Source organism: Anastrepha ludens, chromosome 4 (assembly GCF_028408465.1).
Source record: "Anastrepha ludens isolate Willacy chromosome 4, idAnaLude1.1, whole genome shotgun sequence".
Taxonomy (NCBI): domain Eukaryota; kingdom Metazoa; phylum Arthropoda; class Insecta; order Diptera; family Tephritidae; genus Anastrepha; species Anastrepha ludens.
The window spans coordinates 114,449,454-114,468,745 of NC_071500.1; the positions used below are offsets into that span (position 1 = coordinate 114,449,454).

General features: G+C 39.4%; 4 protein-coding genes across 4 annotated transcripts; 1 reads left to right on the forward strand and 3 right to left on the reverse strand.

Annotated features, from left to right (window-relative positions):
* Positions 1–1,468: 1,468 nt before the first annotated feature.
* On the reverse strand, positions 1,469–4,532 carry LOC128860678 (phosphate carrier protein, mitochondrial). Its single transcript, XM_054098337.1, has 4 exons — positions 4,425–4,532; positions 3,701–4,121; positions 2,597–2,937; positions 1,469–2,517 (listed from the first exon to the last, which is right to left on the reverse strand). The coding sequence occupies exons 2-4, from the start codon at positions 4,076–4,078 to the stop codon at positions 2,169–2,171; spliced, it is 1,068 nt and encodes a 355-aa protein (XP_053954312.1). The 5' UTR covers positions 4,079–4,121; positions 4,425–4,532; the 3' UTR covers positions 1,469–2,168.
* A 1,499-nt stretch (positions 4,533–6,031) lies between these two features.
* LOC128860680 (U5 small nuclear ribonucleoprotein 200 kDa helicase) lies at positions 6,032–13,248 on the forward strand. Its single transcript, XM_054098338.1, has 9 exons — positions 6,032–6,215; positions 6,333–6,790; positions 6,855–7,089; positions 7,154–8,833; positions 8,902–11,965; positions 12,027–12,201; positions 12,278–12,560; positions 12,633–12,875; positions 12,951–13,248. Exons 1-9 carry the CDS (start codon positions 6,171–6,173, stop codon positions 13,191–13,193), a joined length of 6,426 nt encoding a protein of 2,141 aa, XP_053954313.1. The 5' UTR covers positions 6,032–6,170; the 3' UTR covers positions 13,194–13,248.
* A 76-nt stretch (positions 13,249–13,324) lies between these two features.
* LOC128860682 (uncharacterized) lies at positions 13,325–14,491 on the reverse strand. Its single transcript, XM_054098340.1, has 2 exons — positions 14,205–14,491; positions 13,325–14,106 (listed from the first exon to the last, which is right to left on the reverse strand). Exons 1-2 carry the CDS (start codon positions 14,308–14,310, stop codon positions 13,583–13,585), a joined length of 630 nt encoding a protein of 209 aa, XP_053954315.1. The 5' UTR covers positions 14,311–14,491; the 3' UTR covers positions 13,325–13,582.
* A 1,048-nt stretch (positions 14,492–15,539) lies between these two features.
* On the reverse strand, positions 15,540–18,593 carry LOC128860681 (E3 ubiquitin-protein ligase NRDP1). The gene is made up of 6 exons (XM_054098339.1): positions 18,490–18,593; positions 18,114–18,430; positions 17,866–18,008; positions 17,338–17,782; positions 17,109–17,274; positions 15,540–17,041 (listed from the first exon to the last, which is right to left on the reverse strand). Exons 2-6 carry the CDS (start codon positions 18,201–18,203, stop codon positions 16,938–16,940), a joined length of 948 nt encoding a protein of 315 aa, XP_053954314.1. The 5' UTR covers positions 18,204–18,430; positions 18,490–18,593; the 3' UTR covers positions 15,540–16,937.
* Between the last annotated feature and the right edge of the window lie 699 nt (positions 18,594–19,292).

Genomic DNA, 19,292 nt, shown 5'->3' on the forward strand with positions numbered 1-19,292 from the left:
TATATACATAAGATTTGTGAACTTTTTTGAATATAGCAGTTTGTGCTCATAGAATAATAAATTCCGATCCCCATATAAAAATTGTATTTTATTTTTTCAACTTTTGAGTTGAGCTGAATACCATCATCGGAACAGAATGCTAAGTCAATTTAAGTGGTTTTAAAACTTAACAAAATGAGCGTTAATTGAGATTTTTCCGAAGCATTGTCAATTTTCAATGATAGGCTTATAACCTTGGCTTGGCAACACAATAGACCCTAGGGATGTACGTAAGATTTTATTTGTACAGATCAGCCACAGTACCTATAACCTTAACTGTTTGCCATTTGGATAAAGTTATGTTGTATAAATTGCGCCACAGACATTAAAAGCCATAGACATTAAAGAAAAATGTGGTGAACCGATGAATAGATTTTTTTTTAACTTTATTATTTATTATTTCATTCCTTCTAAAACAAAAGCTATTCAGCCGCTCGACTACTGAGTAAAATGAACTGAACATAAAAAACACGCAATTTCTTGAGCAACATTTTTTTTATTATAGCGATTTTAATGAATGCTCAAATGCGCAGTTATCCAAGTAACTATTTTTGTTGTACGAAAAAATAAAATCATTCATAAATGAGTTCAAGTTCAAATGTATTGAATAGGCCAATGGTGCTGCTTGTTTTAACCTAACGAATTTGTGAAAAGAAAATATGATTCTATGTTGAGATTGCGTTGTAGTTGACCTTCAAGAACTATTTTCTATAAATATCACATCCACTTGACATACGGTGAGAAATTGAATGTTCCAACACTTTCGCCTTTTTAACGTAAAATAATCGAAAATTTTGTTATATAAGCGCATTTCGCTATTCATATATTTTATCATTTATAAGGAATGTAGACGCCAACAACCAAAGTAGTTTATTGTAAATATGTACATAAAAACAAATTAGTTGTTACTAATTTTTAGTCTTTACTTAGCCATATTATTCTAAGCGCAAATGGTATTCTTATTTTGAAACGCGTATAATTTTTATTTCTGTATTAGCGTAAGAGCAATACCAATATGCGGCGCTTAGTAAGCGCTGTGCAATTTATATCTGTAAATACAACGTTCAAAATAAACGGGTTTCATATTTAACGTAGTGTGTTTCTGGAGCAATTGTTGCCACGTGAGTAAGTACAATACCTCATCGCATAAATCCCTGCCTCTGGTAATCGCAAAATTAAACACCCCATCGGAAGGTTTACGACTCTTGCAAATTGCATCGTACGGCAATAGCTTCTGGCACTTGTGAACTAGACCATTGCAGTATACAAGCAGGCAGGCAATGGTGCGCGTACAGGTCAAAATCAAGATTTCGATCGTCCAAAACCAATTTTTTAATTATTTATTCAAAAACAAAATTGGATGCTTAATTTTGCGCCACCTTGTACTTTGCCGCGAACCCACCCTCTGTGTTGCTAAAAAAAACACAACTTTAGTTTCATACATTTTACTATGTTTTTTTTTCGGACATTGTTAACAACGCTGCTTAGAGGGGATATCAAAATACATTCCATACACTTTATATACTTAATGCTGCACAATTATTCCATACTGGCTTTAACTTAACGAATGCATTATTGTTTTCTATACACAAACACACATAGCGGGTTTTAGCTTAAATACATTGAAAAATGCTTTACAAGTTGAAAATATTTCAGAAATTAAGAGCAGTAGAATATAGAATGTTTGTTGACATAAATTTTTAAGTTTAGCTAGTTAATACAGTTTTGAAGAGAAATGCAAAGCTTATGGTGGCACATTTACAGTATCCACCGGAATGACAGAATTACGTTGCTGTAAATGCCTTGAGTATTTGGTTGTAGTAAAGTTAGCGTGTGTTTAGTACTTTTCAGCTTATTCACTAAATGTTTTGAAGTATTGAGAGTGAGCATTCGTAAATGCTACATTATACAGTTATAGTCCCCTATGATTGCATCGTTACGTATGCCCGAGCAAATGTGTGTATGGTTAGCGCTCAATCGTAATGCTGTGGTAATCGTTCTATACTTTTTGTGTTTATATACTTTAGTTGTGACGACTTGGCGCCGTCACGATTAAATATCGCTGGCTGAACTTATTTAATTTAGTCGTATCGATAGTTGCTGATGAGTTGAATTAAATCTAAACAATTTTACTGTTGACCCTCCAGTTTAACTTTAAGAGAAGCTGGCATCTCTGGTGGTGGTGGACGTGGCAGAGCCAAGGCTACCTTAACGCCATCATAGATGAACCATTGCAGGGCTGTGAGCGTACCAATCATAATGATACGTGGCATCAGACCGTTCCACATACCCATGAAGCCGAGCGATTTAGCTACTTGGATGGCAGTAGAACCCTTGGCTTGGTTCAATTTCGAAACGACGACATCAGCAGGATGGGAGACAATAGCACAGAAGACACCAGCAATGTAACCAGCAGCGAATGTCACCACCAACTGTTCACCCTTGGTGCATTCTATTCGTGGTTTTGGTACAACATGTCTAAGTGAATATAAATAAAATTAATCATGTAATATTATATAAACTTAGGTCTTAGGTCACTGTAAAATGGTTGCCTTACTTGTACAACAATTCGACGGTACGTTCGAAGCAAGCGAACTTCATCATGGTGTATGGAATTTGACGCATCCACAATGGTACCAGACCCTTGTAGAAGGCAGAAACACCCTCTTCTTTGATCATCTTAGGCAGGGCCTGGCGCAGATTGTTGGCATAACCCGGAGTGGTCTGGATCTTGACCTTGGCGGCTTCCATGGGAGACAATGCAATGTCAGCGAAGAATTCAGCCGATGCAGAGGCAGCCAAGTATAGCCAGGTACGGTAGAGGTAGGCATTCTCTTCGCCCAACATATTGGCATAGTACACTTTGAAGACTTCGTACAGACCAAATTTGCACAGACCCTAAGTATTTAATAAGTAAACAAATATATGAAGGCATATAAGTAAGCTTCTATAAGTATAAGTAAACTTTGTTCCAAGCGTTGGATTTTAATTTAGAACTACCTGGCAAATACAGGTGATTAATGTGAAAATGAAGACAACTTTTAAATATTATATAAACAAAATTTTATTTTGTTTAAAAATTGCTATTCCTAATATATGTACGTACTCCAATGAATATTCATGGCAAAAAACTGAGTCAACCAGTGCCCTTCTGCGTCAATCATAAAATTGAGAGACGCACGATATGCACCGTATATTTTTATCAAAAAAATTGAGTTACTATAAACATTAATCACATGATAACAAAATCTTGAGTAATGAAGTCGCTATTCTTACAACACTTCCACAAAATACAGACATTCATAAGGGAGGAACTTTTTGTTAGTAAAAAAACTTCAGCACACTCTCTAGCATTTGATATAATGGAAAGGAAATGGGACCTATAATTACTTTATTGAAAACTAATTTGGAAGCAGGGAATTATTCTAATCGTTGTAGCATTAAAAATCAATAAACCAATAATGAATGGTGGTTGTGTAACCTTGACGCTTTACTTTTCTGTTGTTTCATTCCGAGTTTAACGCATCAATGCATAACGCAGGTTTTCAGCACAAAAATTACTTGAACCGATTCTTTTTAGTATGTTCTTAACTCCCTTTTAGTTGTGCATCTTCACACGTCTGCTTTGCTAATAACAATTTTACTTCGCCCACTCACTCACCTGTGCTGAGTAGCCGAAGAATGTTGGAGCCCAACCCTTAGCCAGACCACGTGCGCCTTCCTCAGCTACGGTAACTTTAAAGCCGTTGATCAAATTCTTGTACTTTTTGGGGTCAACTTGGAGACGGCATTTCACCAAATCCAACGGTACGACGAAGGTGTGCGTAGTACCGCAGGACAGGATACCGCCGACACCGCAGAGCGCAAAGTATTTGTTGCTGCCGAATTCGCACGAATCACCGCTAGGTGTCGGAGCTGCCTGAATCTGGCGTCCGGGCAATGGGCCCGTTGCCGACTTACCGGTGCTGTCGCATTGGACTTTGGTAAATGGGGTCCGGAAGGGGGAGTTCTTGGCAGCATCAAACAGTGATGAGAACATTGTGGATTGTTACTTTTCGCTGCTTCGGTGATTTCCTTTGAAACTGTGGAAAAAAATTCAAATACAAAATTAAATTAAATTTCGGAATTTATAGCATATCCAACACAACGTCAGAATCGTTAGCCGAAGTCATCTCTCATATACATATTAGTAATTTTTCAGTTGAGGTTACATAACGAAAAATTTGCACATGATCGTGTTTTCTCACATTTCTTTTCTTTTCGTTAAACTCATTATTTCCGATTATATTTTTTAGTAAAATGTGCTAGATTATATATAATTTCGGCCAATACATTGTTCTGAAAATTTACACATTATGCAATTTAATTAGGAAAAATTAACTTACACAGTCAGCACCAATTAGGGGCACGAGAAAGACACTTAAGAAAAAAAATACTTGCTTCCAATTGACATATGAACGCCAACCAGAAACTCGTTGATAGCCACCCAGGGTTGCACAGTGGGAAAACTACTCGTTATTAAACAGCTGGTCCAATTCATTTGAGAACAGTCTGAGGCTTCCTCTCAGAACAATTTATAAGTCCAAATATTTCGAGAAACCAAAGTTTCGACGCACGCATTTCGATGAGAATATCTTTTAAGACCACCAAAATTGTAAAAGTTGCATTCTGAAAATAGATAAATATTTTCAACAAAATTTCATTTGAAATTGAAGAAATTTTCGATTTCAGTTTCTTTTGTACACAGTCGCTTGTTTAGTACTTTTTCCGCCACTTTTTCTGAGCCTCTGCAGCGTCGTAACATCGTTTGCGCAAGCCTTTTTTTGTTCTGTCCATTCCACGTTCCCACGCATTATCTAAAAAACATATTGCATATTTCAGACCAATGCTTCGCAATGACCCCCTTTTGGAGGAAAGCACATTACCGATATTTGACCTTAATAGATCTTTAACACGCCTTCTTTGGGATGGCATGGAGCATTTTAAATAATAAGTGCTTTTTCTGGAAGATTCTGCGAACGAAGGAAGATTCTGGAAGATTCTCTCGTTACCTTTTTATTTAATTATTTTTTTATTAAAACAAGATTCTTTATTTTGACATAAAAAGGAACATACGTTCTGTGAAACCATTTTTCAAAAAAAGCTCAGGACATCCAAGCACTTTTATTTCGCCAGACTCATCAGCATTATTTACCTGCTCCTTTTGTTAAAATTGAATCCATAATTGCTTTATTAATTTTGTCCAAAAATGGGTTCATGGAGTCACTCTCATTTGATTTTTCTCCGCAAATGTTTAGCCATTGTATTCCATGTCTCTTTTTAAAGTTTGCGACCCATCGATTTATAGCGTGGTAGCCTCCAGGATTTTCCTGGATTTTGGCATATAAGAACTTGGCTTGTAATTGGTAATTTTGTGGCCCTTTGATTCGCTAATCAATTGAACTACGCTTTTTCCATTTGGAAACTCAAAAACCTTAAAAGTTTTCCTTTCAGATCGCGTAACAAACTTCTTTATAAACTGCTCATTTTTGTAAATATGAGTTATTGTTGCTCTACACACGTGAACGTTTTTAACTTATGTATTAATATAAATTCCCGCATTTAATTTGTTCAGAATGTCAGCTTTTTCTTTTATTGTAAGCAGGGTAAATTTTCGCTTTGTCATTATGAGACCACAAGTTAACGCAAGACTGTCATTTCGTCAGCAAAATAATTAGACGGTGTTTCCCCTAAATTCATTCAACTGACTCAATTCAAAATATGTCATTACTAGGATTACCTCGACGGTAACTCCTTATTCTCAAAAATACAACGTAAAAAGAGCAGAGAACGTTATCTCTGATCTGCAGTGATGATATCACTGCAAGTTTGGAAGGCGCATTCTTGTATTCTATCATTCTTCCTATCGGCTTTCAGTGTGGCCAAGCTAAGCCAATATTTATACAATCCTCAAATGGAACCCTGTGTGTAGTTCTCTTAATCACATTTCCCATCATAAATGCGAATGGTGTAAAAGCAGAATCAAAAATTAACTTTAGCAGCCGGAGAAAGAATTGTGGTAATTTTGTTGGCTTGCAAAAAATAATAATTTGTGTATATTTGTGCATATTATTTAAAAAACATTTATAACCATGGCGGATGCTGCAGCTCGTCAGCTGCAATATGAGTACAAGGCGGTAAGTATATCAAGTTTCTTATCAAAATGTGTTCACTGTAAAAGCCAACGTGAAAACGCACATAAACGTTTTAACCCAAAATTCTGAAAGTAAAGTAATGTAAATTATTTTTCCTAGAATTCTAATCTTGTGTTGCAAGCAGATGTACGTCTCATTGAACGCCCACGTCGTGATGAGGCTACGGGAGAAGTAGTATCGCTGGTAGGTAAGCTTGAGGGAACACGTATGGGCGATCGCTATCAACGCACAAAGCCTGAAAAAATGGAAGAGCGTAAGGCGAAACGACAAAAGCGTGATGAAGCCCAGTATGACTTTGAGCGCATGAAGGGAGCTACTTTATTATCAGAGGGCATTGATGAGATGGTGGGCATTGTATACCGTCCCAAAACTCAAGAAACTCGCCAGACATACGAGGTGTTGTTAAGTTTCATACAAGAGGCATTAGGCGATCAACCTCGTGATATTCTGTGTGGTGCGGCAGACGAAATTTTGGCGGTGCTAAAAAACGACAAACTTAAAGATCGTGAACGGAAGCGTGAAATAGATAGTTTGTTAGGTGCCGTAACTGATGAGCGGTAAGATTGCGCAAGAATGGCGAGTATAATTATTCTAGAAAATCATGACAATTCTCCCCAATAGGTTTGCTTTGCTAGTTAATCTAGGCAAGAAAATCACAGATTTCGGTTCGGATGCCGTAAACGCATTGAGCATTGCTGGCAATGAGGAACAAATTGACGAGACTTATGGCATTAATGTGCAATTTGAGGAATCAGAGGAAGAAAGTGATAACGACATGCACGGCGAGATACGCGACGATGACGGGCAGGAAGAAGGCGAGGAGGCGCGCATAGATCATACACTGCATGCTGAAAATGTAACCATTACAATTTCTTAGTCAATGTATCTATTAATTATATATTTATTCTATTGCATTTTAGTTGCTTACTGAGGAGGCTGCCAATGTAAAGAAAGAGCGAGGTTTGCATCCGTTAGATATTGATGCGTATTGGTTGCAGCGCTGCCTAAGTAAATATTATAAAGACGCTATGGTGTCACAGAGTAAAGCTGCGGATGTACTGAAAATTCTCAAAGACGCGTCCGACGAACGAGATTGCGAAAACCAACTTGTACTTTTACTTGGCTACGACTGTTTCGACTTTATCAAACAGCTAAAAAATAATCGCCAAATGATTTTATATTGCACCATGTTGGCATCAGCTCAAACAGACAGCGAGCGTCAGCGTATCAGAGAAAAAATGCGCAATGACAGCCATTTAGCAAAGATATTGCGTCAATTAGATACTGGAAAGTCGGAAGAAGACGACTATGGCAATTCATCGCGTGCTAATAAACGGGGCAAGGAGGAAAATGATGACTCTGGGCAAGGAATGGCCGGCCAAGTGGCTGGTGTGCGCCAAGTGCTCGAATTGGAAGAGATAGCATTTACACAAGGATCCCACTTTATGGCAAATAAGAGGTGCCAGCTACCTGACGGTTCATTTCGAAAACAACGTAAAGGCTACGAGGAAGTGCATGTACCGGCCTTAAAACAGGTGCCGTTCGAAGATAAAGAAGAGTTGCAGTCTATTGACAAACTGCCAAAGTACGTGCAGCCAGTATTTGAAGGTTTCAAAACGCTTAATCGCATCCAAAGTCGTTTGTGGAAGGCCGCTCTCGATAGTGATGAAAATATGTTGCTATGTGCTCCCACCGGCGCTGGCAAAACGAACGTAGCTTTGTTGACAATGATGCGGGAAATTGGTAAACATATCAATGAGGATGGCACAATTAATGTGGAAGAATTTAAAATTATCTACGTAGCCCCAATGAAATCATTGGTACAGGAAATGGTGGGCAACTTTGGTCGTCGTTTGGCTTGTTATAATTTGACCGTCTCTGAGTTGACAGGTGATCACCAATTGACACGTGAGCAAATTGCCGCGACTCAAGTAATAGTTTGCACGCCAGAAAAATGGGACATTATCACACGTAAAGGCGGTGAAAAAACATTCACCAGTCTAGTTCGACTAGTGATTATCGATGAAATTCATTTATTGCATGATGAGCGTGGCCCAGTTCTAGAGGCACTGGTGGCACGTACCATAAGAAATATTGAAACCACCCAGGAGGATGTGCGATTGGTCGGCTTATCCGCAACGCTGCCTAATTACCAAGACGTGGCGACTTTCCTGCGCGTCAAGCCAGATAAGGGCCTTTTTTACTTTGACAATAGCTTCCGTCCAGTGGCTCTGGAACAGCAATATATTGGCGTGACTGAAAAGAAGGCATTGAAGCGTTTCCAAGTCATGAATGAAATCGTTTACGAGAAGACAATGGAGCACGCGGGCCGCAACCAAGTTTTAGTGTTCGTGCACTCGCGCAAAGAAACTGGAAAGACCGCGCGAGCAGTGCGTGATATGTGTTTAGAGAAGGACACACTCGGCAGTTTTCTGCGAGAAGGATCGGCTAGCATGGAAGTGCTGCGGACGGAGGCAGAGCAGGTGAAGAACACGGAATTGAAAGAACTGTTGCCCTACGGATTCGCCATACATCATGCGGGCATGACGCGCGTTGATCGTACCTTGGTGGAGGACCTTTTCGCGGATCGACATATCCAGGCAAGCGTCTCCCGAAATTTGAAAAATCCATGTATTTTCTAAATTACAATTTAATACAATTTTTACAGGTTTTAGTGTCCACAGCAACTTTGGCTTGGGGTGTCAACTTGCCCGCGCATACCGTTATAATTAAGGGCACACAAGTTTATAATCCGGAAAAAGGGCGCTGGGTGGAGCTGAGTGCTCTTGATGTACTTCAGATGTTGGGACGTGCTGGTCGCCCCCAATACGACACCAAAGGCGAAGGCATACTCATTACCAACCATAGTGAATTACAGTTCTATCTCTCACTCCTGAATCAGCAGCTGCCTATCGAGTCGCAGTTCATTTCTAAAATGCCCGATATGTTAAATGCAGAAATTGTACTGGGCACTGTGCAAAATTTAAAAGACGCTGTGCACTGGCTTGGATATACCTATCTCTACATACGAATGTTGCGTAATCCCACCTTGTATGGAATTTCCCATGATGCTATACGCGATGATTCACTGCTGGAGCAACATCGAGCCGATCTTATACACACTGCCGCGCTACATTTGGACCGCAGCGGCCTCGTCAAGTACGATCGCAAGAGCGGCCAGTTCCAAGTGACGGAGCTGGGTCGCATAGCATCCCATTACTATTGCACACACGAAACCATGATGACATATAATCAGTTGTTGAAGCAAACACTTAGTGAGATCGAACTGTTTCGCGTTTTCTCACTCTCGTCGGAGTTCAAACACATTGCTGTGCGCGAGGAGGAAAAATTGGAGCTGCAAAAATTGATGGAACGTGTGCCCATTCCCATAAAAGAGTCGATGGAGGAGCATAGCGCTAAGGTGAATGTATTGCTACAAGCGTACATCTCCCAACTGAAGCTGGAAGGATTCGCACTCATGTCGGATATGGTGTTCATAACTCAGTCTGCGTCGCGTTTAATGCGTGCCATCTTTGAAATTGTGTTGCATCGAGGCTGGGCGCAGTTGGCTGACAAAACGTTAACACTGTGCAAGATGATCGATCGCCGAATGTGGCAATCTATGACGCCGCTTCGCCAATTCAAGAAGATGCCCGATGAGATCGCCAAGAAGTTAGAGAAGAAAAATTTCCCGTGGGAACGCTTGTATGATTTAGAGCCAAATGAGATTGGAGAGCTGATACGTGTGCCGAAGCTGGGCAAGACAATACACAAATTTGTGCATCAATTCCCAAAATTGGAGCTATCAACGCACATACAACCCATTACACGAGCCACTTTGCGAGTTGAACTCACAATCACTCCCGATTTCCAATGGGATGAAAAGGTGCACGGTTTATCGGAAGGCTTCTGGATACTTATTGAAGATGTGGACTCGGAGGTGATATTGCATCATGAATTCTTTCTGCTAAAGGAAAAGTATGCGCAAGACGAGCATCAAATAAAGTTCTTTGTGCCAGTTTTCGAACCGCTGCCGCCACAATATTTCCTACGCATCGTATCTGACCGTTGGATTGGCTCGGAGACTCAGCTGCCAGTGTCTTTCAGACATTTAATACTCCCAGAAAAAAATATGCCACCAACAGAGTTGCTCGATTTGCAACCGCTGCCCATCTCTGCGCTTCGTAAACCGAAATTTGAGGAATTCTACGCAGAGCGTTTCCCCCAGTTCAATCCAATACAGACCCAGGTTTTCAATGCGGTATACAATAGCGACGACAATGTGTTCGTAGGCGCTCCTACAGGATCCGGTAAAATGACCATAGCCGAGTTTGCAATCATGCGTTTGTTCTCGCAGCAAGCCGAGGGCCGTTGTGTCTACTTGGTATCGAAAGAAGCTCTCGCCGATCTTGTATTTGCCGATTGGCACGCCAAGTTCGGTGGTCTTTCCCTCAAAGTCGTAAAACTCACCGGTGAAACCGGTACCGATCTGAAACTATTAGCTAAAGGCCAAATTATCGTCACCACCGCCGACAAATGGGATGTGCTGTCTCGTCGGTGGAAGCAACGTAAAAATGTGCAGGCAATTAACCTTTTCATAGTAGATGAACTGCAACTGGTCGGCGGCGAAGATGGTCCTGTTTTGGAGGTGGTTTGCTCACGTATGCGCTACATTTCATCGCAGATCGAGAAACAAATTCGTATTGTGGCGCTCTCGTCTTCGTTGGCTGATGCGCGTGATGTGGCGCAATGGCTCGGTTGCAACGCCAACGCCACATTCAATTTCCACCCGAGTGTGCGTCCCATCCCACTCGAGCTGCACATACAAGGCTATAATATCACACATAATGCGACTCGCATTGCCTCCATGTCTAAGCCTGTTTACAATGCGATTATCAAGTACAGTCCACACAAGCCGGTAATAGTGTTTGTGTCGTCACGCAAGCAAGCGCGTCTTACGGCAATCGATATACTCACTTACAGTGCATCAGATATGCAACCGAATCGCTTCTTCCATGCCGAGGAAGAGGACATCAAACCATTCCTTGATCGCATGTCCGACAAAACTCTGAAAGAAACGCTATCTCAAGGTGTGGCCTACATACATGAGGGACTGACGGCTTCCGATCATCGCCTGGTGGAGCAATTGTTCGACTCTGGTGCCGTACAGGTGGCGGTGGTGGCGCGAGATCTCTGTTGGGGTATGAGCATTTCAGCGCACTTGGTTATTATTATGGACACGCAATTCTACAACGGCAAGAATCACTCGTATGAGGACTATCCCATAACAGATGTGCTGCAAATGATAGGGCGCGCCAACCGTCCAATTGAAGATGCAGACGCTAAGTGCGTGTTGATGTGTCAATCGTCGAAGAAGGACTTCTTCAAGAAATTTATAAACGAGCCTTTGCCGATTGAAAGCCACTTGGATCATCGTTTACACGATCACTTCAATGTAGAGGTGGTCACGAAGACCATCGAAAACAAGCAGGATGCAGTTGATTACCTGACTTGGACATTCTTATACAGACGTCTGACACAAAACCCCAATTACTACAATTTGCAAGGTGTGACGCATCGCCATTTGTCGGATCACTTATCGGAATTGGTCGAAAATACATTATCCGATTTGGAGCAGTCCAAATGTATCAGCATTGAGGATGACATGGACACTCTGCCGCTCAATCTGGGCATGATTGCTGCCTATTATTATATTAACTACACTACAATTGGTATGTGTGCTGAATATATTTCAATCTTTGCTAAATTGATAAATGCTGATTATTATTTCAGAACTCTTCAGTTTGTCATTGAATAGCAAAACCAAAGTGCGTGGATTGCTTGAGATCATCTCGTCGGCGGCGGAGTATGAAGATATTGTGGTGCGCCACCATGAAGAAAATATACTTCGCACACTCTCACAACGGCTGCCCAACAAATTGACGGGCCCCAACGATTCAGCACCAAAGTGAGTAAAGTTTACAGAACACGAAAAAAATTATATATTTTTTTATTATTCTAAAAATAATTACTTATTTACACAGATTCAATGATCCACATATTAAGACAAATTTACTGTTACAAGCCCATTTATCACGTCTTCAATTGGGTCCCGAATTGCAAGGTGACACGGAGCTGATTTTGGGCAAAGCCATACGCTTGATTCAGGCCTGTGTCGATGTCCTTAGTTCGAATGGTTGGCTCTCGCCCGCTGTGGCTGCTATGGAGTTAGCGCAAATGGTTACACAAGCAATGTGGAGCAAAGACTCCTATTTGAAGCAGCTACCACACTTTACAGCCGATATCATCAAGCGTTGCACAGAAAAGGTACAATATAAAGAGCGCTTGAGTTTACGGTGTAATATTTTGTTAATAAATAATTATGTATTTGATTTGCAGAAAATCGAAACAGTTTTCGATATCATGGAGTTGGAGGATGACGATCGCTCTCGTCTGCTGCAACTGACTGATGCGCAAATGGCTGACGTAGCGCGTTTCTGCAATCGTTACCCAAATATAGAAATGAATTTCGAGGTGCTGGATAAGGATCGCATAAATTCTGGATCGACCGTAAACGTTGTTGTGCAGTTGGAGCGCGAAGATGAAGTTACCGGACCGGTTATAGCGCCATTCTTCCCACAGGTATGAAGAAAGCAACTCCATTGGAAGAATGTATTTAAAATATTTATGTCTACCAAAATTTCTTTTCCTATACAGAAACGCGAGGAGGGCTGGTGGGTGGTGATTGGTGATCCAAAAACTAATTCGTTGCTTTCGATTAAGCGGCTGACGCTACAACAGAAGGCGAAAATAAAATTGGATTTCGTGGCGCCCAGCCCCGGTAGACATGAGTACACGCTGTACTATATGAGCGATTCATATTTGGGCTGCGATCAAGAGTATAAATTCTCCATCGAAGTGGGCGATTTCCAGTCGGAAAGTGAAAGCGAATCAGATTAAATTTGATAATTTATAAGCAAAACATTATCTAATACATAAATGATTTCAATTAGTACTAATTGACCACTTCATTGGTTGAATTTAGAATATATTTGCATATTTCATGCGCACGCGCAAAAAACAACACGAAATGATGTTTACCTTGGGCATTTTTAAATTTATTTGTACGCAAATTGGCAGGATTTCAACATTAAATTTAAACTTCAGCTTACACAATTTTAATTAATCAAGGGTCTTTAATTCACTTGCAAGCATTTTTAATTTTTTCCACTTTACAGAATATGAATTGTTGATGATATAAAATGGTATTTTGGCAAACAACTAAACTTAAACCGGAATAAATTGCACATTTAAATTATTATCAATTACCGATAAGTGCAGCTTGAGCTCTAAGCCTGGCCGACAGACACTGACGACCCACGGCTGTTGGCATTATTGCCAAATGGGCCATTAGCAAAGCTATTTGTGCTGGCAAAGTTTATTGTTTGTCCATTGGGCAGCTTATACGATTGACTCATTGATGCTCCGGCTGAATTTTGCGATCCGAAGGGACCCGATTGTGTGGCTTGCGATATAGTGCCCGCTGAGGAGGCGCCAAACGAACCATTAGGGCCGAAAGCATTGAACGCTTGTGAACCAGCATTTGAATCGGCTGTATTCGCGCCGAATGGTCCTACATTTCTATTGTGAGCATCGGCATTAGCAATGGCCTGCGATTGCCCGTATTGCGGAGCGAACGGTTGGGATTGTGGTCTACGCTTGACACGCACATGTTCCAGCAAGGAAGCGCTGTTCAAGGGCATCTCGAAGGGTATGCTACGCACGCGTCGAACCTGAGGTCTCAAATTGGATTTTGGTTTGATATAAAGCGAAGACTCCACTACCACTTCATCGACAGCAGCACCATTCGCAGCTAATAGAGCAGATGGAGAAGAAAGCAAATAATTTTGAGTACATAACTACGTTACCATTGCATCGAAAAGTGTGTTTATTCCTTTGTTTTCTACTCACGTAACGGTGCGCTGGCTATATTATCCTCACTAACCACATTTAAACTGGATGCGCTGCTGAATGCGGCGATAAGAATTAAGCTCGTGGAAAATGTTAAGAAATGCATATTACGCTGAGTATATTTGCTTCGTTCACGGTTTTATCTACCGTCTAACAAGTTGGTCTTCACAAATCGACGATCAAACGTAGACTATTGGCTGATTCATTGACTGAGCCGAAGATGACTATCGCTTTTTTTAGTTGCCACTTAAGGTAAACGCCGAGTGGCTTAGCAAAGGGAGCAAAGAGCGGCTTAACCCGCATAGCTGAACAGACAAGAGGCAGAAAGTGTCTAAAATTTCATTAAATTATGACAAAGGGCCGCAAGTTATGAAACACAGTTAGGATAAAATTGGAAAAATGGTTTAAAATTAATTAAATTGATTGTTTACTCAGAATTAGGCAATAAGGCAATGGTATCATATTTAGCGATTTTTAAACACATCTTCATAATCGTGATCAGACATTGGACAGTTATGTTGTTAATCGTACTTTTCATAAAAGTAACAAAAAAGGCATGAAATTTCAAAAACCAGAACCAAATTTATTTCAAATATTCAACAGCCACCAAATCCGAACCTCCGTCAGACATTTCCCAATCAAATATGTGCATATGCATATACCTACATACATACATATGTACAATGTGTATTATACATATGGATGTGTGATTACGCTTTACACTACGCACGGCAGCCTGAAGCAATTTATTGCTTTACTAACGAACCTGTCGGACAGCTGAGGGAAGACCACAAACGTTATTCAGCCTCAAACAAACACACAACCGATAGCTAAACCTTAACAATAGCCATTGCCCAAACCAGAAAGCGAAAAATAATGGACAAAATAAACAGCAACGCCGCACTACAAAATCGCAGCATCACCCGTAAATGGACAGAGCGACTGAACGACCAGCAATCAAGCGAACTGGTTTTCCCAGAGTTATTAAGGAAGAAAACTAGTTTCTCGATTTCCTTTGAAGAAAGCGCTTAATAAATAAATAGAATAAACAAAAGCCAAATATCGTATACAGTTCGCTAAGTAAACATGTGATTGTGGAAGAGACTGCCGGTAGAAATGAGAGTGAGAGGAGCGACTATAAATAGAGAAATTACAGCGAAAAATAAGCGATCGGAAATGGAAATTTTAATGACTTTAAAGTCGTTAAATTTAAACAATTCTTTCAAATAACTAATTTCGATAAGGGAAAATTTAAATACGAAAGTATTGAGCTAAATTTAAAAAGCTTCGCAAAAAGTTTTTGAAAGTATTCATACAAACCAAACACTTTTTAAATACACGATCTATTGTATTATTTACCTTTATTTGGACTTATTATTTCAATATGTTTATGTATGTATATAATAAGAGCAAAACTGCGTGACTCCGCTGTAATAAGCAAAGCCACAGAAATTCGAAAACAGCGCAGCTGATAACATTACAAGATACGTAATATATTTAACATTACATAAAATTCTGTTGCGGTCATTGCATTCTATGTTTAACAGCAACCCGATACAAGTACATTTGCTTTCTGGCTGAACAAATTGCATTATGAAATTATTTATTACATATGTATGTATGGATGTATGTCTTCCAATGGTGATGCAGTATGTAGGAAATATCTGTGTGTACTCTAAACTATCTATGCGAGCGAGAACTATATAAGTATATAGAACTACTTTTATGCGTCTAAAACTGCGCAAATAATATAGTACATTTTTGGGCATACAAGTTACATTTCATTTTTAATATTATTTACTAACACATAATTCATTTCCTGTCTGAGATCGCTTAAATAAGACTAAAAATACAAATTTAAGGTGAAAAAAATATGAAAGTTCCCGTCTTTTTAATTTGAATTATAATTGAAATAATGATAATTATATTTAAAAATCAACAAGCGCTAAATCAGCCACAGTTTTGAAGATGAGACAGTTATGATAATAATGAGGGAATAATGGTAAAATTATTTCTAAAGCGTATTTAAAAATTATACTTTTATGTTATGTGTAAGAGGGTTGCAAACTGGGTGTGTGAACAACTGATGTAGACCAATCTTTTTTTCCTGAAACACTTCAAAGACATTTAACCAAACTAAGGTTGCACCAAAACGTTGTAATGCACGCTTTGGTGTGAATACAGCTTATAGGTAAGTATGTAGTTGTTTCAGCAATTTGAAGCATCGTCTACATTCGTTTCGAAATAAACCCTGCATACTTTCTAAATGATAAAGCTTTTTGATGCCAAACTAAGACACTTTAAACATTACTATTCTAATATTATAAAAATTAATTTTAAGCATCGTATGGTGACAATAAATCTCAAACATATTTAGAAATTTTCGAGCTTGTAATTGTAAACGTGAACCAAAAAATTCAAATTAATTTTAATTTTAAAGTGCTATTGAAACGACACTTTTTAAGTCAATTGAAGCCAGGTAAACATTTCAAAAGTTATTCCTTAAAATTTCGCTAACGTTGCACGTGTCATGCACGATTATATAATCGATCAATTGAAGTAAAAATATTATTTTCACGCCGACTTTATTGCCGTTTTAATAGATATTTCCGCTGTGTGCATAAAAATTTTTATAATCGTATGTCGTTTTCCAGTTTCATTCTTTTTCGTAGCTATTTTGTCTTTTCATATTAATCATTTGAATTGTGTGTGTCTATATTGGTATGTGTGCATTTATTCTATGCCATGAGCAAAAATCATTACCAATCCCGGTTCGACCATAACATCTTCGGACATGTGAGCATTATCGCAGCTTAAAACCAGCACAGCTTGTTTACCTAAGAATTTCAGATAATAATTTCCATCCAAGTTTGAATAATAAAGTTGTTTGTTGTATCTGCTTACCTGGTATACGTCGACATATGTAGTTATCGTAGATGCGTCTATTATTTTGTCGAGTCTCTAGTGAGCTCAAACCACGAGGCCAGCGTCTTTCGTGGCAATTCTCCATAAGATTGTCTAAAATGTGTGGCGGGCAGCCAGACTCGGACAAAGCACGTTTTATCATCATCTAGAGATAGTAAATGAAAGCAATGAAATAAAAATTAAAAAACATGATATTTATCATTCCCACCTGTAATGCATCATCTGGTGTTGAGATCATGCCACCCCAGCGTGTAACACGCGCCCGCGACAATGTTGAGCTCCAGCGTATAACCTCATCACGTTCCATTTGATCGGCAATTGCGCGCATGGCTGGATTTGAAACGCGCATTGCGCGCATAAAGTCTTTAAAAAGTTGCAATTCACGCTTTAGTTCGTTAATGACCAAATTCTGATCAGCAATCTCTGTCTTTAGCTCTCCCATTTTTAATTGTTGTTGATGTATCATAGAACGCAACTCACGCAAGCAATTGTGATCCTTTAGCTCGTCCTTGGGTATGACGAAGCCGCAGCCTTTCTCGCATGGTAATGGACGTTTGGGGTTGTGTTCACACTCTTCCAAATGCGAGTTAAGTGCGTCCAGCTTGAGTACCAAGGTGCAACCGTAAGGTGCGTTCTCGCAGGTAATGGAAAGACTGAAAGAACGTGCAAATACATATATGTATGCGTTTGTAAAGGCATTTGAAATTTTACTTTCGGTAGGTTTTGGCAAACTTACCGTGAAAGCAGATTGCGAAGTATACGCGGCACGGCGCGCAAATTTGCGGTGTTTAATGCGTTGCGGTCTACTGGGCAGGTGGGCTGACGCGTGAGCCATTCGTTAATGCACGCACGACAAAAGGCGTGTTCACACATAGCCGCCTGTGGAGAAAGTCAATATGAAAAAGGGGATAAATCGAATTAGGAAAGCCACTTGATGAAACTTCTAACTAGTCTAAATTGTGGTTTTGCCAAACGTTCGCTGACCTGTAGCGGCTCCTCCAACACACCGGAACATATGGGGCAAGTGAGTTCTTCGTCGACTTCGCCTTGAAAGCGATGCAAATCGTAACCCATTTTCGCCTCGCTCCCGGTACCTAACAGAAATTGTGGCACTCTGCTACAGCCTTAATTTCGTGCTGTTGCTTGGGCAACTAAAACTGTTGTTTTCGCAACCTTTCCTTTTCTTCTGTCCTCGTATGCTCAGCTTTTATTATTCTTCTTTTCGACTGTGCCCTTGCAAATTATTTCCAACCACAATTTTTTCGTCTCTGTTATGCGCAAATCTCGTTTTGTTGATGTTTCTATTAAATTAATTGAATACTTTTAAACGGGTTGCTAGTATTTTTGGTAAATCTCTAACCTTTATATTATCAATACGACAAACGCAACCAACCCAAAATCACCAACATTACGAGAAAACACCACTACGAATAGGGAAGCCAAAGTGAAAATGGCAAGAAAGAAGGGAGCAAAAAACGTCATTAATTGTCACTCCTTTGCAAAGGTGCCACATTTTTGTAAACAAAAGCAAAATTGAAAGAGGTTAGGCATGTAATAAAGCGGCGGTATTACAGCATTTATAAAAGTTCGCAGCCCTGTTGCGAATGATAAGCCGATACTTTTCTGATAGTCGGCACTTATTTTTTGCATAGTTAGTTGGAGGGGAATACGTAAAAAAAATAATGCAGTTTTTTTCTATAAATATTATATAATATTTTCCTTGTTAGTTTTTTATATAAATATTTTCCCTTTACTTTTTGAAGACCTGTTGCTGATACACAGCTAATTAGATGTCGTAATATTGCACAACGTATAGTTTGAAAATATGGGAAAATAACTTCGTTTCATTTGAAATTCATTTTGCCAAAAACAATCCTATACTTCAAAGTAGTACTGATTACATGGCGAATTGAGCACCATTTATTCTCCAAATCAATTCTATTATTATATACAAATTTAATTTTCCTCTTTCTATTTCAACTACGCAATGAAAACTTTTATATGCGCTTGCTTAGTTTGTGATGAGCATCTAATTGCCAATTTTTTACAAACAGAACGCGTGATAATGGAATTGTTGCAGAAATTTCGTGATGAAAAGTAACACTATTACCACATTATTACAACTCGAATAAAATCAAAGCTATTTAAAAATCTTTGCGCAGA

Excerpts from the sequence above, each read along its gene's own strand:
- LOC128860681 (XM_054098339.1), bottom strand. The coding sequence starts at position 18,203 with ATGGGTTACGATTTGCATCGCTTTCAAGGCGAAGTCGACGAAGAACTC. Across the intron at positions 18,009-18,113 it reads TGTTGGAGGAGCCGCTACAG|GCGGCTATGTGTGAACACGC; the intron begins GTCAGCGAACGT and ends CTTTCTCCACAG. Across the intron at positions 17,275-17,337 it reads CACCAGATGATGCATTACAG|ATGATGATAAAACGTGCTTT; the intron begins GTGGGAATGATA and ends TACTATCTCTAG.
- LOC128860678 (XM_054098337.1), bottom strand. The coding sequence starts at position 4,078 with ATGTTCTCATCACTGTTTGATGCTGCCAAGAACTCCCCCTTCCGGACC. Across the intron at positions 2,938-3,700 it reads TCTTCGGCTACTCAGCACAG|GGTCTGTGCAAATTTGGTCT; the intron begins GTGAGTGAGTGG and ends TTAAATACTTAG. Across the intron at positions 2,518-2,596 it reads ACCGTCGAATTGTTGTACAA|ACATGTTGTACCAAAACCAC; the intron begins GTAAGGCAACCA and ends ATATTCACTTAG.
- LOC128860682 (XM_054098340.1), bottom strand. The coding sequence starts at position 14,310 with ATGCATTTCTTAACATTTTCCACGAGCTTAATTCTTATCGCCGCATTC. Across the intron at positions 14,107-14,204 it reads TATAGCCAGCGCACCGTTAC|CTGCGAATGGTGCTGCTGTC; the intron begins GTGAGTAGAAAA and ends CTGCTCTATTAG.
- LOC128860680 (XM_054098338.1), top strand. The coding sequence starts at position 6,171 with ATGGCGGATGCTGCAGCTCGTCAGCTGCAATATGAGTACAAGGCG. Across the intron at positions 11,966-12,026 it reads TATTAACTACACTACAATTG|AACTCTTCAGTTTGTCATTG; the intron begins GTATGTGTGCTG and ends TTATTATTTCAG. Across the intron at positions 12,202-12,277 it reads CCCAACGATTCAGCACCAAA|ATTCAATGATCCACATATTA; the intron begins GTGAGTAAAGTT and ends TTATTTACACAG.